This window comes from Tympanuchus pallidicinctus, unplaced genomic scaffold (genome assembly GCF_026119805.1).
Source record: "Tympanuchus pallidicinctus isolate F22 unplaced genomic scaffold, pur_lepc_1.0 scaffold3, whole genome shotgun sequence".
Lineage (NCBI taxonomy): Eukaryota > Metazoa > Chordata > Aves > Galliformes > Phasianidae > Tympanuchus > Tympanuchus pallidicinctus.
The window spans coordinates 57,389,344-57,408,279 of NW_026294747.1; the positions used below are offsets into that span (position 1 = coordinate 57,389,344).

General features: G+C 52.4%; 1 protein-coding gene across 4 annotated transcripts in view; it reads right to left on the reverse strand.

The window, feature by feature from the left end:
• FERMT2 (FERM domain containing kindlin 2) overlaps positions 1 to 18,936 on the reverse strand; it is a 36,716-nt gene extending 17,780 nt beyond the window's left edge. For 3 of the 4 annotated variants that reach the window (XM_052696574.1, XM_052696573.1, XM_052696572.1), the window contains exons 1-2: positions 18,611 to 18,779; positions 8,541 to 8,774 (exon numbers count right to left, since the gene is read on the reverse strand). In XM_052696574.1, the coding sequence (XP_052552534.1) occupies positions 8,541 to 8,774; positions 18,611 to 18,767 (391 nt within the window). In that variant the 5' untranslated portion in view covers positions 18,768 to 18,779. Of the gene's footprint in view, positions 1 to 8,540; positions 8,775 to 18,610 lie in introns of all 4 variants that reach the window. The other variant, XM_052696575.1, reaches the window with a different exon arrangement.

Sequence of the window (18,936 nt, forward strand, 5' to 3'; positions counted from 1 at the left end):
GGGAGCTGCTGAGGACGCCAGCCCATTTTCTGGCCATAAAGGCAAGAGATACATCTTTAAAGCGGCGTGAAAAACTGGAAATCCAATGGCAGGTCCGTGCTGTTGGGTAGGTCACACCGTGCCTGCAGAAAGCCATCCTCTGGACATGTTCCTCTGGGGCAAAACATCTCCCCAGATGGGGACTGCAGCCTCAAAGCCAAGCAAACCCCATCCACATCTCCCCCCATTTCAGCTCCCCCTGAGTCCCAGTCCCGCAGAGCTGCAGTGCCGACCTCCGAGCGGTGCAATGTTTGCTCTCCAATTTCTGCTTTTGTTACCATCTGCGGGGACTGTGTTTGCTTAAAGAGAGACTCCTTGTCTGTACACACAAGACAGATGGCAGTGGCGAAGTCTGCTTGAAATTACTGTAAATGATCACGATCCATTTAGCATTTCAATTTCTGCATGTTGTGCAAGCGTGTGAAATCTCAGCTATTCCCTCAGCGGCGTGGCTGGAAGCGGCCCATCCTGCTGGGTGCTGCCTATGGAGATCCCATCCGTGGCTGTGCTGTGCTGATGCAGACAAACTCTTGGCCTTTCATTCCCCTGGAATCTCTCCTTTCTGTTCCAGCCCAAACACAGCCCACCCGGCCCAGCTGTGCCCCATTTATCTCCTGCCCAGAGATGAGCAGCAGAGCTGGGATGAAAAATCCTGCTTCTCCGCAGAACAGTGCACTGACTGCTCCTGGAAAACTGACTTTGAAGGAAAACAGCCACTCTGATGGCGGTAAAATTCCAAATTCACACCATTTTTGGACCAAATCCATCAAGCAAACCACGCAGCCGCTGCATCCTTAACACCAAGGTGCATTGCAGCTGTGGGAAAGCAGAGGCAGGAACAAAACCCACGGGTTTTGGCACGGAAGAAGGATTTGCTCCTTTGTGTCCATCCAAGATGGCATCACCCAGTGGAAGCACTGTCTCAGGATACATCAGCTTCCCCCAAATCTAAAATTATGGGAGATCACACTACTTAGAATCACAGAATCGTTAGGGTTGGAAAAGACCTCTGCTATCATCTAGTCCAGCCCTCCACCAACCACCAGTGCTGTCCACTGCAACACATCCAGTATCCAGTTTTGACATGCCAAGAGATCAAACCCTCCAAAGAAGTTACTGTTCCCTTTTCCACCCCAATTCTGGCTGCCTAAAATCCATACAGCTTAAGGTTAACCTTACTCTTGAAACAGTGAAAACTCCATCATTTTCCTTGCAGCACACACAACATTTAGGGGAAATCCTCGCTTTAATGCTCATCCAGTTGCCCTCAGCTAGGACATGTGTTTTGAAGTGGGATATTTCTGCACTGGATAACCAATGCCTCGAACCAATGACTCATAAAAATTACAGCCTTTGCACTCCGACACGACGATTCCTAGAGAAACGAGACCTCAAAACCCACGTCCCTCCCATTTCAGATTTCAAGCTACATTTTTTGGGAGGGAATCAGCAAATTCTGTCTGCCGCCGTGAGCTGACAGAACCAGGTATTATCCTTATCTTTAACTCATTCAAGATAAAGCTCTGCAAAACAAACCCAAGGCAATAAAAAAATAAAAAGCAGCGCATAGCATTGGGAACGCCTGCAGATAAGAGTGTGGCTGTGCTGTGGTGCTGCAGCATCTGACCATGGAGCAGCTCCTCACCCATAGCACATTCAGAACATTTTATTATGGGTTCTTCAGCTGCCTGGCTGTTTAAATATTTATCTGGGCCAAAGCCAAGCTCTGTGTTACAGTCATGGGCCAGCAGGTCGGTCAGGACATCCCGTGAGCCACCTGATGGGCTGCAGAGCAAAACCAGGGCTCACCCTGGCATGGGCTCTGCCTTCCAAAATTCCATATGGAAAACCTGAGAGCTGGATGAACGATGCGCTGCTGGAGCAGAGAAGTGCAAAACCACCTAAAAATGGTGTGCCTGGGAGACCTGATCATGGGATCATAGAATCACTGACGTTGGAAAAGATCCCCCAAGCCCAACCCCAGCCCACCATGCCCGCTGCCCACATCCCTCAGTGCTGCACCTCCATGGCTCTGAAGCCCCTCCAGGGATGCGGACTCCAATACCCAAGTGCAGGACTCAGCTCTTTGTCTCACTGAACCTCATCCATTGGCCTCAGCACACTGACAGCCCTTCCAGATCCCTCTGTAGGGCTTTCCCACCCTCAGCCAGATTGACACCTCCTAACAGCTTGCTGTCATCTGCCAAATTATTGACGCTGCGTGGTGCCCAGAGTCAAAACCAGGTTGCATTGGACTGGAGGTGCCCCTAAGGGAGAGGTGGAAGAGGAAGGAGACAGCACTGATGGAACCCAGCGTTAGTGTAAGGCGAATAAAAAAGGAGAGACAGGAGGAGCCAAACGCTGTACGTTTGGATGATTTTTCCATGAGTGGGATGAAATCCCCAGCCTCCCGTTATCCGGATGCCTTTTGGAGCCCAGACAGCACTTTGAGCCTTTCCCTGAACTTGCTGAAGTCAAATTAAACTCATTCGATTAAGCGCCACAAACAAGAGAATAAATCCACTTAGAGCCTCTGCATCGGGCCATAAAGAGAGAACAGGCGTGGAGCTGGGCTGCCAGCAGCTCCTCATGGCTTTGGGATGGACGTCTATTTAAAGGGGCTCTGTCAACAGAAGAGTAAGGATGAAAAAATCCACTGACTCACACGGTGACATACAGCCTGACGCTGCTCCACAGCAGGATGGGGACAGGGATGGGGAGGAGAAAGGGGAGGGGGGGGGAAGAGTTTGTTCCATTTTGGTCACTTTGGGACTACGTGTCGTTATTTTGGTCCTGGGGTGCATTCAGACCCTACGTGAACACAGCAGACGCATACAGGAGAGCAATAAAAAGAGTGAAAAAAGGAAGAAGTTGGCAGCGGCACACTCGGCCTTTGCGATTTAAAAAGCTGAGTCCACTGCAATTTGGCAGGCTCTCTAAATGGTAAGATTTCCTTCCACACCCATCCCCTAGACATATTTAGAAATAGCTGTGCTACTGCCAAACCTCTGCTGGCGGTAGCAGAAGGCAGCAGCAAACCCTGCCCAGGGGCTGGGATGGGAGCGATGGCTCCGAGCATCCCCACAGTGCTGCCCAGCATCCCAGCACTGTGCTGGGGGAGGGCTGCTTCCCCCAGCTGCTCGCGTGCAAAACCCTGAGTTGGTCCCAATATTTTAGGAGAAATGCTGCTTTGTTTTCGAGCCGGGCATAAAGGAAGAAAAAAATAGTTTAAATCCTAAAATCACGGCATGGGTCGGGTTGGAAGGGGATTCCATGATCATCCAGTCCAGATGGGTGCCCTCCAGCTCATCCACCCCATACGTGGCCTCAGGCACCCCAGTGCACCCACAGATATGAGCAGAGGGGTGGCTGTCCCACGTCCCCAGCTCTGCCCCGTGCCTTTCCCAAAGCAGCCAGCAGCACTCTATGTGCTAATGGGGCTGGGCAGAGCCCCGGGAGGACCAACAGGCTTCACTTTTGCAGAAATAGCAGCTTTTTATAGAAGTTTTTTTGGCATTCGAGGGCGTGGAAATATTACAAATACTTCAGAAGGCAGAGGACATTCTGTACTGGGGGAGAGACCAGTTTATAAAGAGAAGCAAAATAAATAAATAAATAAATAAGGTAGGGTCATATTCAGTGTCTAGACAGCCCGGGGTGACACCTCGCCCAGCTCACACCGTGCTGCTCCCAAATGCCACCAGCAGCACGGCTTGGATTGCAGGCGAAGGCTGGGACAAGCAGGGCACATCAGCTGTCACTCATCATAGAACGGCCTGGGTTGCACAGGAGCACAGTGCTCATCCAGCTCCCATCCCCTGCTGTGTGCAGGTCGCCAACCAGCAGCCCAGGCTGCCCAGAGCCACATCCAGCCTGGGATGATCTGATCATGATCTCCGCCTGGACACCAAGCCATTGACCACCACTCTCCGAGGTACGAATGCACAACCAGTGAAGAATACGAGGAAGAACCTTATAAGGACAGCAGCTTTTCCCCACCACAACAACTCTCCATTTCTGGGACACCCGCAGCGCTGCTGGGGCAGGAAATGCAGAGGCATGGGAAAAAAGCCTTCCTGCTTGCAGCTCTGTTTGCTTTTCCTCTCCCACGTGCCCAGCAGCAGCAGTGCATCCTGCCTGCAGCCCAAGATACAGGGAGAGAACCTACAGAGCAGCACGAGGCGCCCACAGGGAAACAGCTTAAGAAAAAAGCAGATGGAAAGCATCATCTCTAATCACAGTGATGGCGTGACGGCAAAGAGCTTCTGTCTGTCTGCAGTTACATGGGATGATTGCTCATCAGCGGCTGATTGAAGAAGACTTCCAAGATACCCAACCCCAACCAGCCCACCCTGCCCACTGCCCACATCCCTCAGTGCACATCTGGAACACCTCCAGGGACGGTGACCCCACCACTGCTGGGCAGCTGTGCCACTGCAGCACTGCTTTTTCAGAGAAGGAATGCTTCCTAATGTCCAACCTGACCCTCCCCTGGTACAATGTGAGGCCATCACCTCTCATCCTATCGCTGTCAAATGCGAGAAGAGGCTGATCCCCACCTCGCTACCACCTCCCTTCAGGCAGTTGTAGAGAGTTGTAGAACATTTCCATCACTGGGCTCTTGTTGCTCTGGAGGCTTGGGGATTCCTATCCAGGCAATGGTATTTTGGGGTGTCACAGGAACGAGAAGCCCAGGGACTGGACTGGAGAATGCTCTGCAGTCCCTTCTCCATGGGAGAAGCAGGGACTTCATCTGCTCTGAGCTCCATGTGATTGGTGGGTCAGAACTGGCCTGGGGAGCTGCTCAAGTGGAGGCAAAGCCATTTCACCACAGTGATGGGAGCCTGCAAACAGATCTGGGAGCTCCAAGTACAGCTCAAAGCTGTACGTTGATTCTGGGTCATAGCTGAGCCTGGAAGGAAGAGCTTCAAAGCTGTCCCTGCTCAAGTCCCTTTCCTAACATCCAGCCTGAACCTCCCCTTGCAATTCGCCCCATACCAATCAGCTGCTGATATGCAGCATGCTGAATTGCATTCACATACCTTCTAGGTTGTCTGCTGGGCAGGGAAAACCTCCCCAGCAGGGCAGCGATGGGACAGGAACACATAGGGCACTCATAAGCAGCACCACATCCCCATCCCTCAGCAATCCCTGAACCGAAAAAGGGAACTTTTACTTTCTCTTTCTGTGGTTTCTGACTGCAGACCAAAGCCTGCCCTCGCGGCAGGCACACAGCCAGGCCCAGCACCGGGCTGCTCTCTCCACCCTCCACCCATCCCAGTGCCCTCCCCACCGGCTGCAGGGGGAACACAGGGGCTGTTCCACTGGGAATGAGATTGCGTTTTCCGGCTTCACACGACCTCCACGGACACTGGGGGACATGTGAGCAGCTCTGGAATCCTCCCACATCCACCCCCAGGATCCCCAGAGGTGAGCTTTGCTCTCTGAGCAAAAGAGAGTTTCCATCTGCAGATTAGGGGCTCTGAAAAGAAATCCCACTGGTGACATGCTGTATTCCAGGAGACAGCAGCAATAATGCTCTCATTTTAATTAAAAGAGATGCAGAACAGAAGCAACTTCACTGGCCAGTCCCAATGGGCCAGCTCTGCAATGGAGGCTGCTCTGCCTTGCCACGTCCCCTCCAAACCATTTCACATAGCTCAGACAGCATTCATCATCTGCTGTAACACCAATTCCCCTTTTGCAGCCTGTGACGGAAATGCAAATCTCAAGCACCGCACTGGAGCAAAGCCATTGCAAGGACCAAAGGACACTGGCAGAAACATTCCGCAGATGTCAGCCTCCTTCCTTCCTTCCCCATCGCTCTCTGATTTGAGACCAATTGCAGAACAAAAGCTAGGGCAGCATCCTCGCCCTGTGCTGTGGCACTGCATGGAATCACCAAGAACCACAGGCTCATTTTCAGCCAGAGGGTAGTGAGGCACTGGCACAGGCTGCCCAAGGAGGCTGTGGATGCCCCATCCCTGCAGGCATTCAAGGCCAGGCTGGATGTGGCTCTGGGCAGCCTGGGCTGCTGGTTGGCGACCTGCACACAGCAGGGGTTGGAGCTGGATGAGCGCTGTGCTCCTTTGCAACCCAGGCTGTTCTATCATGCTACGATTAAGGCTGGAAAAGACCACTAAGATCATTGAGTCCAACTGTAAATACACCACATATGCCACGGCTCTACAGCACAGACATCCCTTCTGCATCCTCCTTCCCAGGCTTTCTCTGCACAGCAGCAGCCTGTATCTGATGTCTGTTGTGAGCAGCCTCCATGGGCTGCCAAACACAGCACAGCAAACACGACTGCACAATTCGAGGAATTCCCAATCTTTTGGGTTGGATTCTCAATCTTTTGGGTCGTTAACTCTAAATCTTGGCATATCCTGTAATTTAGAGGCAAAATAAGCAAAAGCACAACCTAAATAACATACGCAAGCGTGATCCTGCTTGCTTATGGAGCATTGCAGAGATGCAACCAGCTAGAGTGCTGGCGACACGAGGAATTACTTCCAATTACTCCTTAATCATGCCATATGTTAAAATTAGTGAAGTATGTAATTGGATGCTCTGAGGGAAAGACAGCAAACAGATCCAAGCTATGAGTGACTCACAAACACAATTTTCTCTGCTGAGCATTGGTTCAGGCAGGCCACAGCAGACGGTAATTTAAGAAATGAAGGGATTTTCAGAGAAAAGAGCTGTGTTAGAGCAGGGATTACCTCCTTCCCTTTCTACCTTGAAATACTTGCTTGGTTTTCCTGAGGGAGGCAATTAGGAAACACTTCTTCTCTGAAAGAGTGGCGCTGCAGTGGCACAGCTGCCCATGGAGGGTCACTGTGCATGGAGGTGATCCAGAGCCATGGGGACGTGGCACTGAGGGATGCTGGCAGTGGGCATGGTGGGGTGGGCTGGAAATCTTGGAGGTCTTCTCCAAGCTATGATTCTACACATATAGATATTAATCCTATAGATATCTATAATATATATATATATCTGTACATATAACCAGATAGAAAAGCATCCATAGATCTCCATGAAGAGCCTCCAGACCCATCTTCCCATTCCAAACACTGAGCACCGCTGAACATCTGGCTTCCAGTACACACCAGCAGAAGGGCTAAACAAGATGCAACCCCCACATTCAGCCTCACAGCTCCCAACTGCCATCAAACAGCTTGGGTTTAAGCCAAACTCTTCTTTTGTTCCTTCCCCACCATCAGGTACCCCAGCACCTGGCAGAAACACCCACGACAGATGTCAAAGCGCTTCCTGTGCTGCTCACTGCAGCTCTCTGAGCAGATTTCCCCTCTTTGCACATCTTTAAATATTAGTGTTATCCTCCTGCTTTACTCATAAATACACAGGGAGGCCTGGAGTTAAATCAAGAGCTGCTTCAGGCCCATGTAAGGTTCTGGCTGCTCTGTGCTCTCATTACATGATTAACTCCAGCAGAATTTCCCAACATGACTCACTGCTAGAATCAGCAGCAGCAAAGCAGACGCTCGTGGCCTCACTGTCTAGCAAGGTATTGGAGATGGCAATAGGAGATGCAATGGGAGATGGGGGTGGGATGCTAAATCTGCTTGGAAATAACGCTGCCTAAGCTTTTCCTGTTTTAAGGAGAATTTTCCCAATATTTATCAAAATGAAACTCAAAAAAAGACAATCCAAGACAGCCCCAAAACTCAACCAAACCCAAAACAGGAAAGAAACAGCACAGAGCCCTCTCAAGACTCATCACCAGCTATATATACACCGGCGCAGCGGGTGTCGTAACAGCTCCCTTCCAGCTTCCTGCTCACACAACTGGGTCAGCCAAGAGTAACCAGAGCTGCTTAGAAGAGCAGAAATAGATTTACTACAGCAGCGTGGGCATTGCTTGGTCCCTCTGAGCTGAGTGACCATGGCCCATATTGGGGGGGTGGAGTAAGAAACATGGGAAGATCAGTAAAAAGCAGTGCAAACTTGCACATCTGGTATAGCAAATGATCCACCCCTCCTGGGGCTTCTTACTGAAGGGAATCAGGGAGGAAGGAGGGAGAATCAGCTGCTTCCTTCCACCAGACAGTTTTATAGCAGAGCATCATCACTTAATCCCTAATACCATTTTCTCCTAGAAGAAGACCCAGGGATCTGGCAGATTTCCTATTGCAGGGTTTGTTCTTCATCTAGAGCCTATGTTTGCAAAAATACAGATAGAAATCACAGCCCAGCACCAATAACTCTTCCAGGGAGCAGGGTGCTGCTGCCCTGCCCAGTGCAGCACTGCGAGCAGCTCTGCTCTGAAAGCAGCACTCAGCATGGAAACCTCATCCCTTTGTGGGTTACATCTGCAGCGCTCTGCAGGTATCAACACACAGAACTGAAAGGCAAAACGAGCAGGCATTTGGGCTGCCTGATCCCCAGGCTGGCTGTTGAGTGCTTGAAGGTGGAAGTCAGCAGTGATTTAATGAGTTTTACTGCACAAGAGCACAAATGGAAGACAAGGTACTCACTGAAGGTTTTGCAGATGTCGGAAACCGCCTTGAAGACTCTGTCGGAGAAGTTGACCTTCACCTTCACATACTTCATGTTGGGCAGCTGCAGGCGGAGCAGCTTGTGCTGTGGTGTGAACTGCAGCTTGGCGTCAGCCTGGATCCCATACTTGTCCAACGTCCAGTGTGTTTTGAGGAGCCACGTCTTCTTCTTTTCCCACCAGAGCGCGTGGTCCGACCAGTCCTTCTTGACATCTGCAACAAACACAGCATTCACCCATTAAAACCAAGACCAGAATTAACCTTCAAAAGTCAGAAATAATTGCTTGCGCTCCATAGCAGCCAGCTCGGAGGTGAGCTTTTTGCTCGGGGATGAGCTGTTTGCTATGGGATGTACCAAAGGGTCTGAAGGATGTCACTGCCTCCTCATCACAGAATCACAGAACGGCCCGGGTTGGAGGGGACCTCAAGGATCACGAAGCTCCAACCCCCCTGTGCCATGCAGGGCCACCAACCTCCACATTTCACAGCAGCCCAGGCTGCCCAGGGCCCCATCCAACCTGGCCTTCAACACCTCCAGGGATGGACGGGGCATCACAGCCTCTCTGGGCAGCTGTTCCAGCACCTCACCACTCTCACAGCACACAACTTCCCCCTGACATCCAACCTCCATCTGCCCTCCCTCAACTCCAAACCATTTCCCCTTGTCCTGCTGCCATCTCCCCTTGCCAAGAGCTGACTCCCCTCCTGTCTGCAGGCTCCCTTTAGGCACTGCAGGCTTCACTGAGGTCACCCTGCTGCCTTCTTTTCTCCATGCTGAACAAGCCCAGCTCCTTCACCCTATCTTCATAGGCTGCCCTCTGATCATTTTTGGGCTCCTCAGGACCCTCTCCAACAGCTCCCCTCAGCTGTCATTTCCACAAATGCCAGAAAAAAAGGCCGTTCTCTGCACATCATGCAGCATTCAGGACATTCCAACCTTCCAACCCACACCATCTTACATTTCTACCACTGGCCCAGAAATGGGCTAGGCAGGAGGAAAAGCAGTGAGGAGAGTCACACTGGGTCCCTGTGGTCCCAGCTGATGGGACACCAAGGGGCTCATGGCCAACTCCTCGCGTTCCCAGGAGGGATTTTCACTTTACTGTTTGGTATCAGCTGTTGGCTTGCCCTGTCTCCACAGCCTTGCTACCCAAAGGTGAGCCCAGCCATGTCCACGTGCATAGAAAATGGAATTAAACAAAATTAAGTGGAATTAAACAAGCTTCCTGCCAAGTCTTGCAGTCCCTGCAAATGAAACTGGAAAACTCCCAGATGTTACTCCAAGGAAAGAAGTGGACTCGATGATCCTCGTGGGTCCCTTCCAACTTGGGATATTCATGATCCAAAGTTGGAGCTGCATTTTGCAAAGCTCTCCGTGGGCTCAGAACCTCTGAAACCACCGGGGTGCATCAACAGCCATATGGGGAATTAAAGCCCTCATCCCAGAGGGGAACCCAAACGTTGCTGCAGGACAGGTGGGCAGGTGGAGGAGAACCCCAAGAGGATGCAGGACACCACAGACACACTTCTGCCCTCGGAATGGGGTTAGCAGGAAGTTTTGAGCTTATGGATTTTGTAGGATTACTTTAATTTCCGCAGTAAAAAAAGAGGTTTAAAGCCAAGGTGCTTTCTGGGTCAAACCCTGGCATGGCACTAAGATTTCTGCCCCAGACCCTCCTGTGACCTTGGACTCCCACATAGGAGCCACCAGCTGTCACCCACTGCCATCGCCACTCTGTGACCACCAGCCCACACCCAAAGCCCTGCAGCGTGGGACGACAAACAGGGTTTTTGATCCCTGTCTGTTTTTCCTTTTAATCTGTGACAAAACGGCATCATCACACAGCCAGAAAGTAGAAATGCTAAGCTGGACATTTCAGCAGCTTTGTACAATCAAATTAAACAAAACCAAATATAGAAAAGCATGCAAACTTGCACAAGCCTTGGCTACTCTCAGAAAAATCTGAGAAATCATTACAATGGACTTTGGTAAGGAGGTCCAACTTGTGCCCAGCTGGAAGCTCAACAGGTTGGCACTGAAGTTTAGGGGGTGGGGGAAGCAAAAAAAGGCATCTTGAATCAGTAACACTTATGTGTAACAGAGCACAGGAGGGGATTTGGGTTCTCGCTGCAGATTAACCTCTCAGGCATGGCAAGCACAGCCTGAGAGCAATTAACACTTTGGGTTAATGGTGAGATGGCCGGGGAGCAGCTGCACATAAAGAAGCCTTGGAAATGGTTAGCAGCAAGCTGAGGGCTGAGCACTGAGCTGTGATTTCCTTGGGGCTGGGCTCAAAGGGGGGTTGGAACCAGATGAGCCTTAAGGTCCCTTCCAACCCAAGCCATTCTGTGATCCCAATGGGTGCCTTCCAATGCCACTGGCACGTTTCCATTGCCAACAGTTCCCATCTGGGATTCACACAGCAGAAAATAACAAGGGATACTCCAAGCTCACCAGCACCTGCTTAAGGGAGGCCAGAAGGACCCGTGGGGATCTCCAGCCCTGCAGCAGCTCCTTGGCACTCGCACACCAGACCCCGGTGTCACATCAACACTGCCTGTGCCTCCTTGTTTTGGGGATATCCCAATATCCCCTGTCCTCAATGGGCCCTCCTGCTGCAGGACCAACAGCCAACAGCCAACCACACAGGGCTGAGATGTGGGTTGGGAATGATTGGGAGCTCCTGCACAAGCTCCAAGAATATGTTAGGCACTACATCTATCTACACATATGGTAGAGCTATCTGTACATATAAGGACCCATACACATACATATGGACCCATATGCAGATAAGAATACAAAGACATAGCTTGGTATGCATGCAAGATACATAATATAGATATAAAATATATAAATACATAAAAATATATCAATATTCCATACATTTAATAATCACGTATCTAAAATACACATTATATATCATGCACACACACATCTATATGTATCATCTACATAGGATTATTTTCAAACACTGACCATTTCCACATATATCTCCACATGGGAAAGCACAGTGTGTGTGCATATGTACATATCTTCATGTTCCCCCATACACAAACACACACATTCACCCACATAGTGGGCATGGTGGTGATGGGCTGATGGTTGGACTGGATGATCTCAGTGGCCTTCTCCAATGCTAATGGCTCTGATTCCCCATCTACACATGCATATATATGTGTCTACGTGTGTGTGCCCAAGTGGAAGGGCTCAGGCTGTGATATGGCTGCAGTCTTTTATGTCTGCACAGTTTATAGACATATACGTGTATATAACTGTGTGTATATGTGATACATATATCACACATCTGGATGTATTTATCACATGCATGCTATAGATACACACAGTGTATTTCCCTACAGGTATGTTCATTCTCTCTTGGTAAAAGCACACACATGTGTACAGCTCTGCATATACACACACGACCATGCACACACACACACGTCCATCTATTGATCCCGTTGGGCTGGGACCTACCAGCACCACCCCCTGCTCCTGCTGACCTCCGTACACCCAGATTCCTTTGAACATGCCAAAGCCACTCCTTCTTGGACAATCATGGAAAAAAAATGCAGAAAATGAGCTGTTTCCATTTATCTGGGGTCAGGCTGAAGTTCCATTTATCTGGGGTCAGGTGGGTTCGGCTGGGTGATGGGGTCAGGAAGAATCTATTTGTTGGTGTGGTTTGGGGCACTTAGGAGCCTACATTGGGACTTTAAATGGAAAAGGATCAACAATAAAATCCTTCTGCCCTTTGGTAATGAGACCTGAAAAATTATACTTTGCAGCACACAGAGACAAACAGCCTCTAAGAACCATTACCAGGCTGCTGCAATGCGCTGCGATCAGCAACGTGATGCTCTCAGTACTCCTAAGATTTAATAAGGGGTTTTAATCTTGTGCCTGTATGAGGCCAGCTATGAGAAACCCATTGAACTGCTTGATCTTACAGGTCTTTTCCAACCTTCGTGGCTCTATGAATGGTTCTGTGGGTGGTTCATAGAACCTCAAAGGTCGGCAAAACCTCTAAGATCATCAAGTCCAAGAGCTGACCCATCACCACCACATGCACTAACTGTGCTCCTAAATGCGATGTAGGATGTGAGCCATCACCACCATCTGCACTGGCCATGCCCCTAAATGCAATGCAGGATGCAATGCGGGGCACGGCTGCCTGACGCATCCTTGCTCAGGATGATCACTGACTGATGGTCACTCTGCAGAACCCAGGCAGCACCCCCAGCAAGGACAAAGCCTTGCAGGCATGCAAGTGGCTCCTACTCTGCAGCAAGCTCTAGGAAGGAAGCTCTTTTCAGTATTAATAGGATTACTCAGCTAGCACTTGGCAATCTGATTCATTTTACGGTGCCACTTGCACTCCTGCACATATATCCCTCCTGCTCCAGCTGCAACCACTTCCCCAGTCCTGGCCCTACAAATGTCGTTGTGACCCCAACACCCCCATTTTCCTAAGGGAGAGAATGAAGGAAAGCAAAAGGTGGGGTTCTCTTTTTAACGAGGTTTTTGAGCAGGGTTCATGCCCTGCTCTAGCAAGGTGCTCCTCCCACACCCTCCATCCAGCAGCATAGCAGCAGAGCTGCGGCGGATGGGACTGGGAGCAATGCAAGGAAACTTGATTACAGAGGGGCTGGTGTGATTAAAGCACTGCCCAGATACACAGCAGAAGGATGGAAGGAAGGAAGGAAGGAAAAGCACTTCTGCAGGGAGCCTCCAGCTGCCATGACTGCGCATCCCTCCGTCCCCATGCACTGCAGCATCGAGTCACAGTGATGAGACAACAGGGAACGGCTTTAAACTAAAAGAAGGGAGATTAAGGTGAAGTGGAGGGGGAATTTTTTTGACAGTGAGTGTGGGGAGGAGCTGGCACAGCTACCTGCAGAGCTGTGGGTGCTCCATCCCTAGAGGTGCAACCCTGGCTCATGCCCAGCGCCTGTGCAAGCTGTGCCAGGAGGAGCTGCAGATGATAGCAGCAGGAGGACGTTGTGCAGGATGCATGCAGCACGCAGATAATGCGGGGCTGAGCAGGCAGCCCGCACCCCAGCACCTCATTCTGCTCAGCACTCATCCCTCTGGTAACAGCTGCACCCTGCAAAGCCGGCTCTGCAACTGCTGCAGCATCCGGGCAGCCTTTCTATAAAACCCCACCACCAAATAACCCCCCCCAGTGCCCAAACTGTGGGCTCACAGCAGCTTTGCAATCGGTGATGTTGCAATGAGCCAAGCATGCAGTGCAAACACTCCCTGTGCTCTTTCCCAACTCAGCAAACACTCCCTGCATCAAGAACTCCACAGCAGTGCCACACACCCTTTGTCCCCCCACCCCAACCCCACCACAGAAACAGAAGAGTGAAGGTGAAAGCCCAGCACCATCACAGGTTGCACCAGGAACTGCCCAAGGAGGCTGTGGATGCCCCATCCCTGCAGGCATTCAAGGCCAGGCTGGATGTGGCTCTGGGCAGCCTGGGCTGCTGGTTGGCGACCTGCACACAGCAGGGCTTGGAGCTGGATGAGCACTGTGCTCCTGTGCAACCCAGGCCATCCTGTGGTTCTATGAATCCCTATGTGCACACTGGGAAGCTGATGGCCCAGTGCTGCCTTAAGGCCATTCTGGAGCACAGATCCCTTCCCCAAAACCCGACCCACTCCCCACCTCAGCACCATCCCTCCATGCAGTAACCACGTCCTTCTGGCCCTGCTTGGCTTCTTCTTGCAATAAAGTTCCCCCATTCAGCAAACTGGGAGATTCCTGGTTTGCTTTTTGCAATGTTTCAGAGAGGGATCCCTCTGGAAATTCCCACCTGGAGGCAGTCAGCTCCTCATCCATCCCTTTAAATATTAAGGAGCAACTCACACACAGCCGACATCACATCAAACACAGTCAGACTCAATGCAGAACACCGCGTTCAGAGCCCGATGGAGGAGGGTGGGGAAAAGGAAAGGCCGGCCGCCGCCAGGAACAAACACAGCACATGAAACCAAGGGAAGGGTGTGAGCCGTGCTCCCCCAGCCCCATCCCACACTTTGTGCCACAGCCGACCGCGCGCCCAGAGGAAGCCGCCGATCTCGGCTGGTCTGAGCAGCAAACCCAACAATTTCCTGTCTGTGGTCACCGACAATTCGGGCATCGCAAACCCCCCCGGCATCCCCAGCCTGGCTCGGAAGGGAAACGCTCCCAGCACCGCCGCAGATGGGTTCTGCCTCCAGGTGTGGGACGGCCGCTTCCCCACCGCCTTCACGTGCCGCCGCACGGACAAAGAACAACCAGCCGACAGAGAGGAAGTTACGGCAGAAACAGATTGCTTCATTTCGATTTTAATTCTTTGGGGAGGCTTCCAAAGACTCATCGCCGCTTGGGATGGGAGCACGCATCACCGGGACCTGCCAGCATACGTGCAGCACCCATCTCTCCCCGCCCCCAAGTCCTGCTCGCTGGCTGCACTGACGCCAACAAAGAGGACTTTATGTCAGCTGCAGCCCCGCGATCCGCTGCGTGCCTATGCAGCAGCTTCCTGGAGCCAGGGGCTGATGAACAGCACGCAGCCTGCATGCGTCCTCCGATTACCGGCGACGTGCGTGTTCCACTTCAGTGCTGTTACAAATGCGTTGTTCCAGGGACAAGGACTCGGTGTGGAGATATCAACCACGTGCTGATAGCAAAACACGGAGCGACACGAAACCCCACCGAGAGCTGGGATGCTGCTGGCTACCCCAGGAGATGCTCCTGCCCCAGCACAGCCCAGCACTGCCTGCTGCACCGACACCAGCACTGTGCCCACATCCCAGCCCAGCTAACGAGCCCGGCGTGACGTTCCCCAGGAAGATGTGGGTCACCGGGTGCTGAGAATCACAGCATGGCCTGGGTTGCACAGGAGCACAGTGCTCATCCAGCTCCAACCCCTGCTGTGTGCAGGTCGCCAACCAGCAGCCCAGGCTGCCCAGAGCCACATCCAGCCTGGCCTTGAATGCCTGCAGGGATGGGGCATCCACAGCCTCCTTGGGCAACCTGTGCCAGTGCCTCACCACCCTCTGGCTGAAAAACTTCCTCCTCATATCCAACCCAAACCTCTCCTGTCTCACTTTAAAACCATTCCCCCAGGCACATCTGCAGGCTGAAACCACCAGAAGAAAGAGCTCTCCATGCGCTACGTCAACCAAAAACCCCAAACTTGTGTGGATCAGCGCTTGTGTCCAGGTGAGATCCTGCCCTCCCTCAGGGTACACACCATGAGGACACAACAGAAGAGCTGAGAGAGGATGGCAGAGCTGGAATCTGCTGCCCAAATCCTTCCAAGAGCCCTGACTGACCACGACATGAGGCCTTTGAGCAGTTGGGGTCCCACCACGCCATTGGATGGCACCGGCGCCCTTCAGTCCCCCAGCCCCATTGGCACGCACAGCCAACACCCCTTCCCCGAGCTTCCTACCTCCCCAGGAACGTCCCACCAGCTCCTCCCAGGCACATTTCAAACAAATGAATAAATAAATGGAAGCAACATTTTGGTCGCATATGTTTAAAACAGCCTCGAGCCGACAACAACAATAACCTCTGCTCACTTCCTTCCTTCCTCCTCTCGCACTGACTTTGTAAGTCAGGCAATAGTGGCGGAATTCCTACAAGGCAGCAGCCCTGCTTGGGATTTTGGGCAAAGCCAAGCAGCTGCTGCCTACTTCCAATGCAATCAGCTGTCTTCTGCAAATGGGCCAAGCCTGGAGTGCAGCCCCCTGTTAACAAATTACATATAAATACACAGAGAGAGAAGAATTCATCCCAACTTGATGGGTGCCACATAGTACAACAGCACGGGTAGGATTCATTGCACAGCTCCTATGCTGTGACCAGGATTTTGCCCTGGACCTTTATAGGTTACTAAATAAATAGTGCTGCTCTTCCAACCTCAGCACTTTTTGCCCATTTTTCTGCCGACCACATGGCACAGCTCAATTAACACAGTGTCTTAATCTGCAGGGGTGATGAATAACAGGGGAGCACGCAGGTCGCTGCAATTCACTCAGTAACCAGAATCCCCGCTTGGGGGTTTTTCCAATCGCAATAGGTTTTAATTGCAAGCTGCCGGAGCTGCAGGGAGGGAATGCAGAGGGTTTATGTTCAAAGCCATCAACTGTTTTCACCAATGTGAGGGGTCCACCAAGAGGCAGCAGGGTCAGCCCGGCCCCAAATCCCCTGGGTTCAACCCGGCCCCACATTCCATGGAAGCTCCCCAATGGAGAGCCAATGGAAGAGCCAAGCCTGGCCCACAGCAGCAGCCCCATCCATCAGCATCCCAGCCATCCACCACCAGGCATCCCAGCACTGCCAGAAACGTCAGCTTTGGGAAGTTTCCTTAAAACCCACAGCAAAAACAGAGAGAGAGAAAGAGGGAGATCCTTCAGGAAACAATCACACTGCTTGCTTTTTTAAACACAGAGAGACGTTAAGAAAGCAAACCAGCCCCGGGATGGGGGAAAGCAGTGGGAATTGGACTCATGGAACCGAGCGGCCGTGGGCTGTGCCGACAGCTGAGCACAGAGCAGCAGAATCCCATTCCGTGCTGCTGGCATTCCTTCCCCTCAATACAATGCCTAATTTAACCAGCACGGCGCGGGGACGTCTGACGTCAGCCTCTAATTCGGGTCCCCTCGGCAGCCCCGAGCAGAGCCCTCCATCACCCAGGGGTCAGTTTTTACCATTTCTAGAAAGCCATTGAGGTGGGTTGTTGTTGTTTTTCTTCCCTATTATTTTGTTTTGGTGGTTTTTTTTTTGTTTTTTAGGGTTTTTTTGCTTCCCCAAGCACTCGGCCTGGCTTCAGGCTGAGCTTTCTGCATCTCTAGCAGAAAAATAGCAGACACAAACGGGTTTTTGGCTGCCTCCAGCAGAAGACCCTTTGATCGAATGATTGCTTTAAGTCCATCTCCTCCTTCCTTGAACCCCAGACAATTCACAAACGACAACCAAAGCAGGACGCTGCTCTTATAGCCATGCAAACACGTTGCATTCAATCTATGATTCTATGATTTAAGCAGGACCCACGGGCACGGCTGACAGCTCTGCTACTCCCACAGCCCCAGGCATGCGCCTGCAGTGCAACATTCATGTTTTATCCCAGCAATGACAGCAGCCACCCCAGCACTACTGCTGGGTAAGCACACACAGACCATAGCCAGAGGCACGAAGAGCCACCTCCCCTAATGCTGACCATGCTCAGCTGTGCTCTGAGCAAACTCTGCCAATTAGATCTTTTTGTTAATCATAGAACTTGCACCAAACAGCCCGAAGCAATGATATTTCTGAGCTCCGTGCAAACTGCAGCCAGCAGGACCCAGGGTGATGGGAGTGGGTGCAGGGTGGGTGCTGCTGGGGGTCTGGGTGGAGCTCAGAAGGGTACAGGGGCACCCTGGGGCATGCAGAGAGATGCAATGGGGCACTGGGGCAGGATGCAGGGGGACAGGCAAGGAGCAGATGCTGGATATGGGCAGGGTGCTGGTCGAGGTGTATCACAGAATACCCTGAGCCGGATGGAACCCATAAGGATCATCGAGTCCAACTCCTGATGCCAGATGTGAGCGAGGTGCTGGGTGCCAAAGCACAGCGCCAGGGCAGACCTCTGGGGCTTCATGTCAACAGCTGAAGCACAGTATTGAGCAGAGCCCTGGCTGTGGGGTGCAGGCAAGGCGCTGGCTGCCAGGTGCTGGGTGCTAAAGCACAGAATTGGGGCAGTGTCCCGAGTGCAGGCTGGATGCTAAAGCAAAATCCTGCCGCGGGGTGTTGAGCGCTACAGCAAAGTATTGCAGCGGGGTGCTGGATATTAAGGCACGGCATTAAGGCAGAGCTTCAGGGCCGGGTGCCGAGGCGGTGCAGGCAGGGCTTTGGGTCGTAAAGCAAAGCACTGGGGCAGGGTGCTGGGACTCAAAGCCGGCTGCCGGAGCAGGGCGTCGGACGTCGGGGCAGCGTCCCGCCGCTGGCCGCTAACGCAAAGCATCGGGGCAGAGCCCCGCGGCAGGATGCTGGGGCAGGACGGCCGCCGGCACTCACCGAGCTTCTCGACGAGGCGCAGCATGACTCCCCCGATGTGGATCTCCCCGGTGACCCTCAGGGTGACGTCGCGGCCCAGGTCGGTGACATGGACGCTCAGCTCCCATGTCCCGTCGGCGTAGCAGCCGTCCGGCATGCGGATCCCGTCCAGCGCCATGGCCCCGGCCTCCTGCGCGCAGAGAGCAGCGCTCAGCGCCGGCACGGCACGGCACGGCTCGGAGCGGGGCAGGCAGGCAGGGAGGGAGGGACGGACGGAGCCCGGGGGGCGCGGGGGGGGGACAGCAAGGCTGCCCCCGAACCGCTGCCTGCGGGGCCGCCGTTTGGGG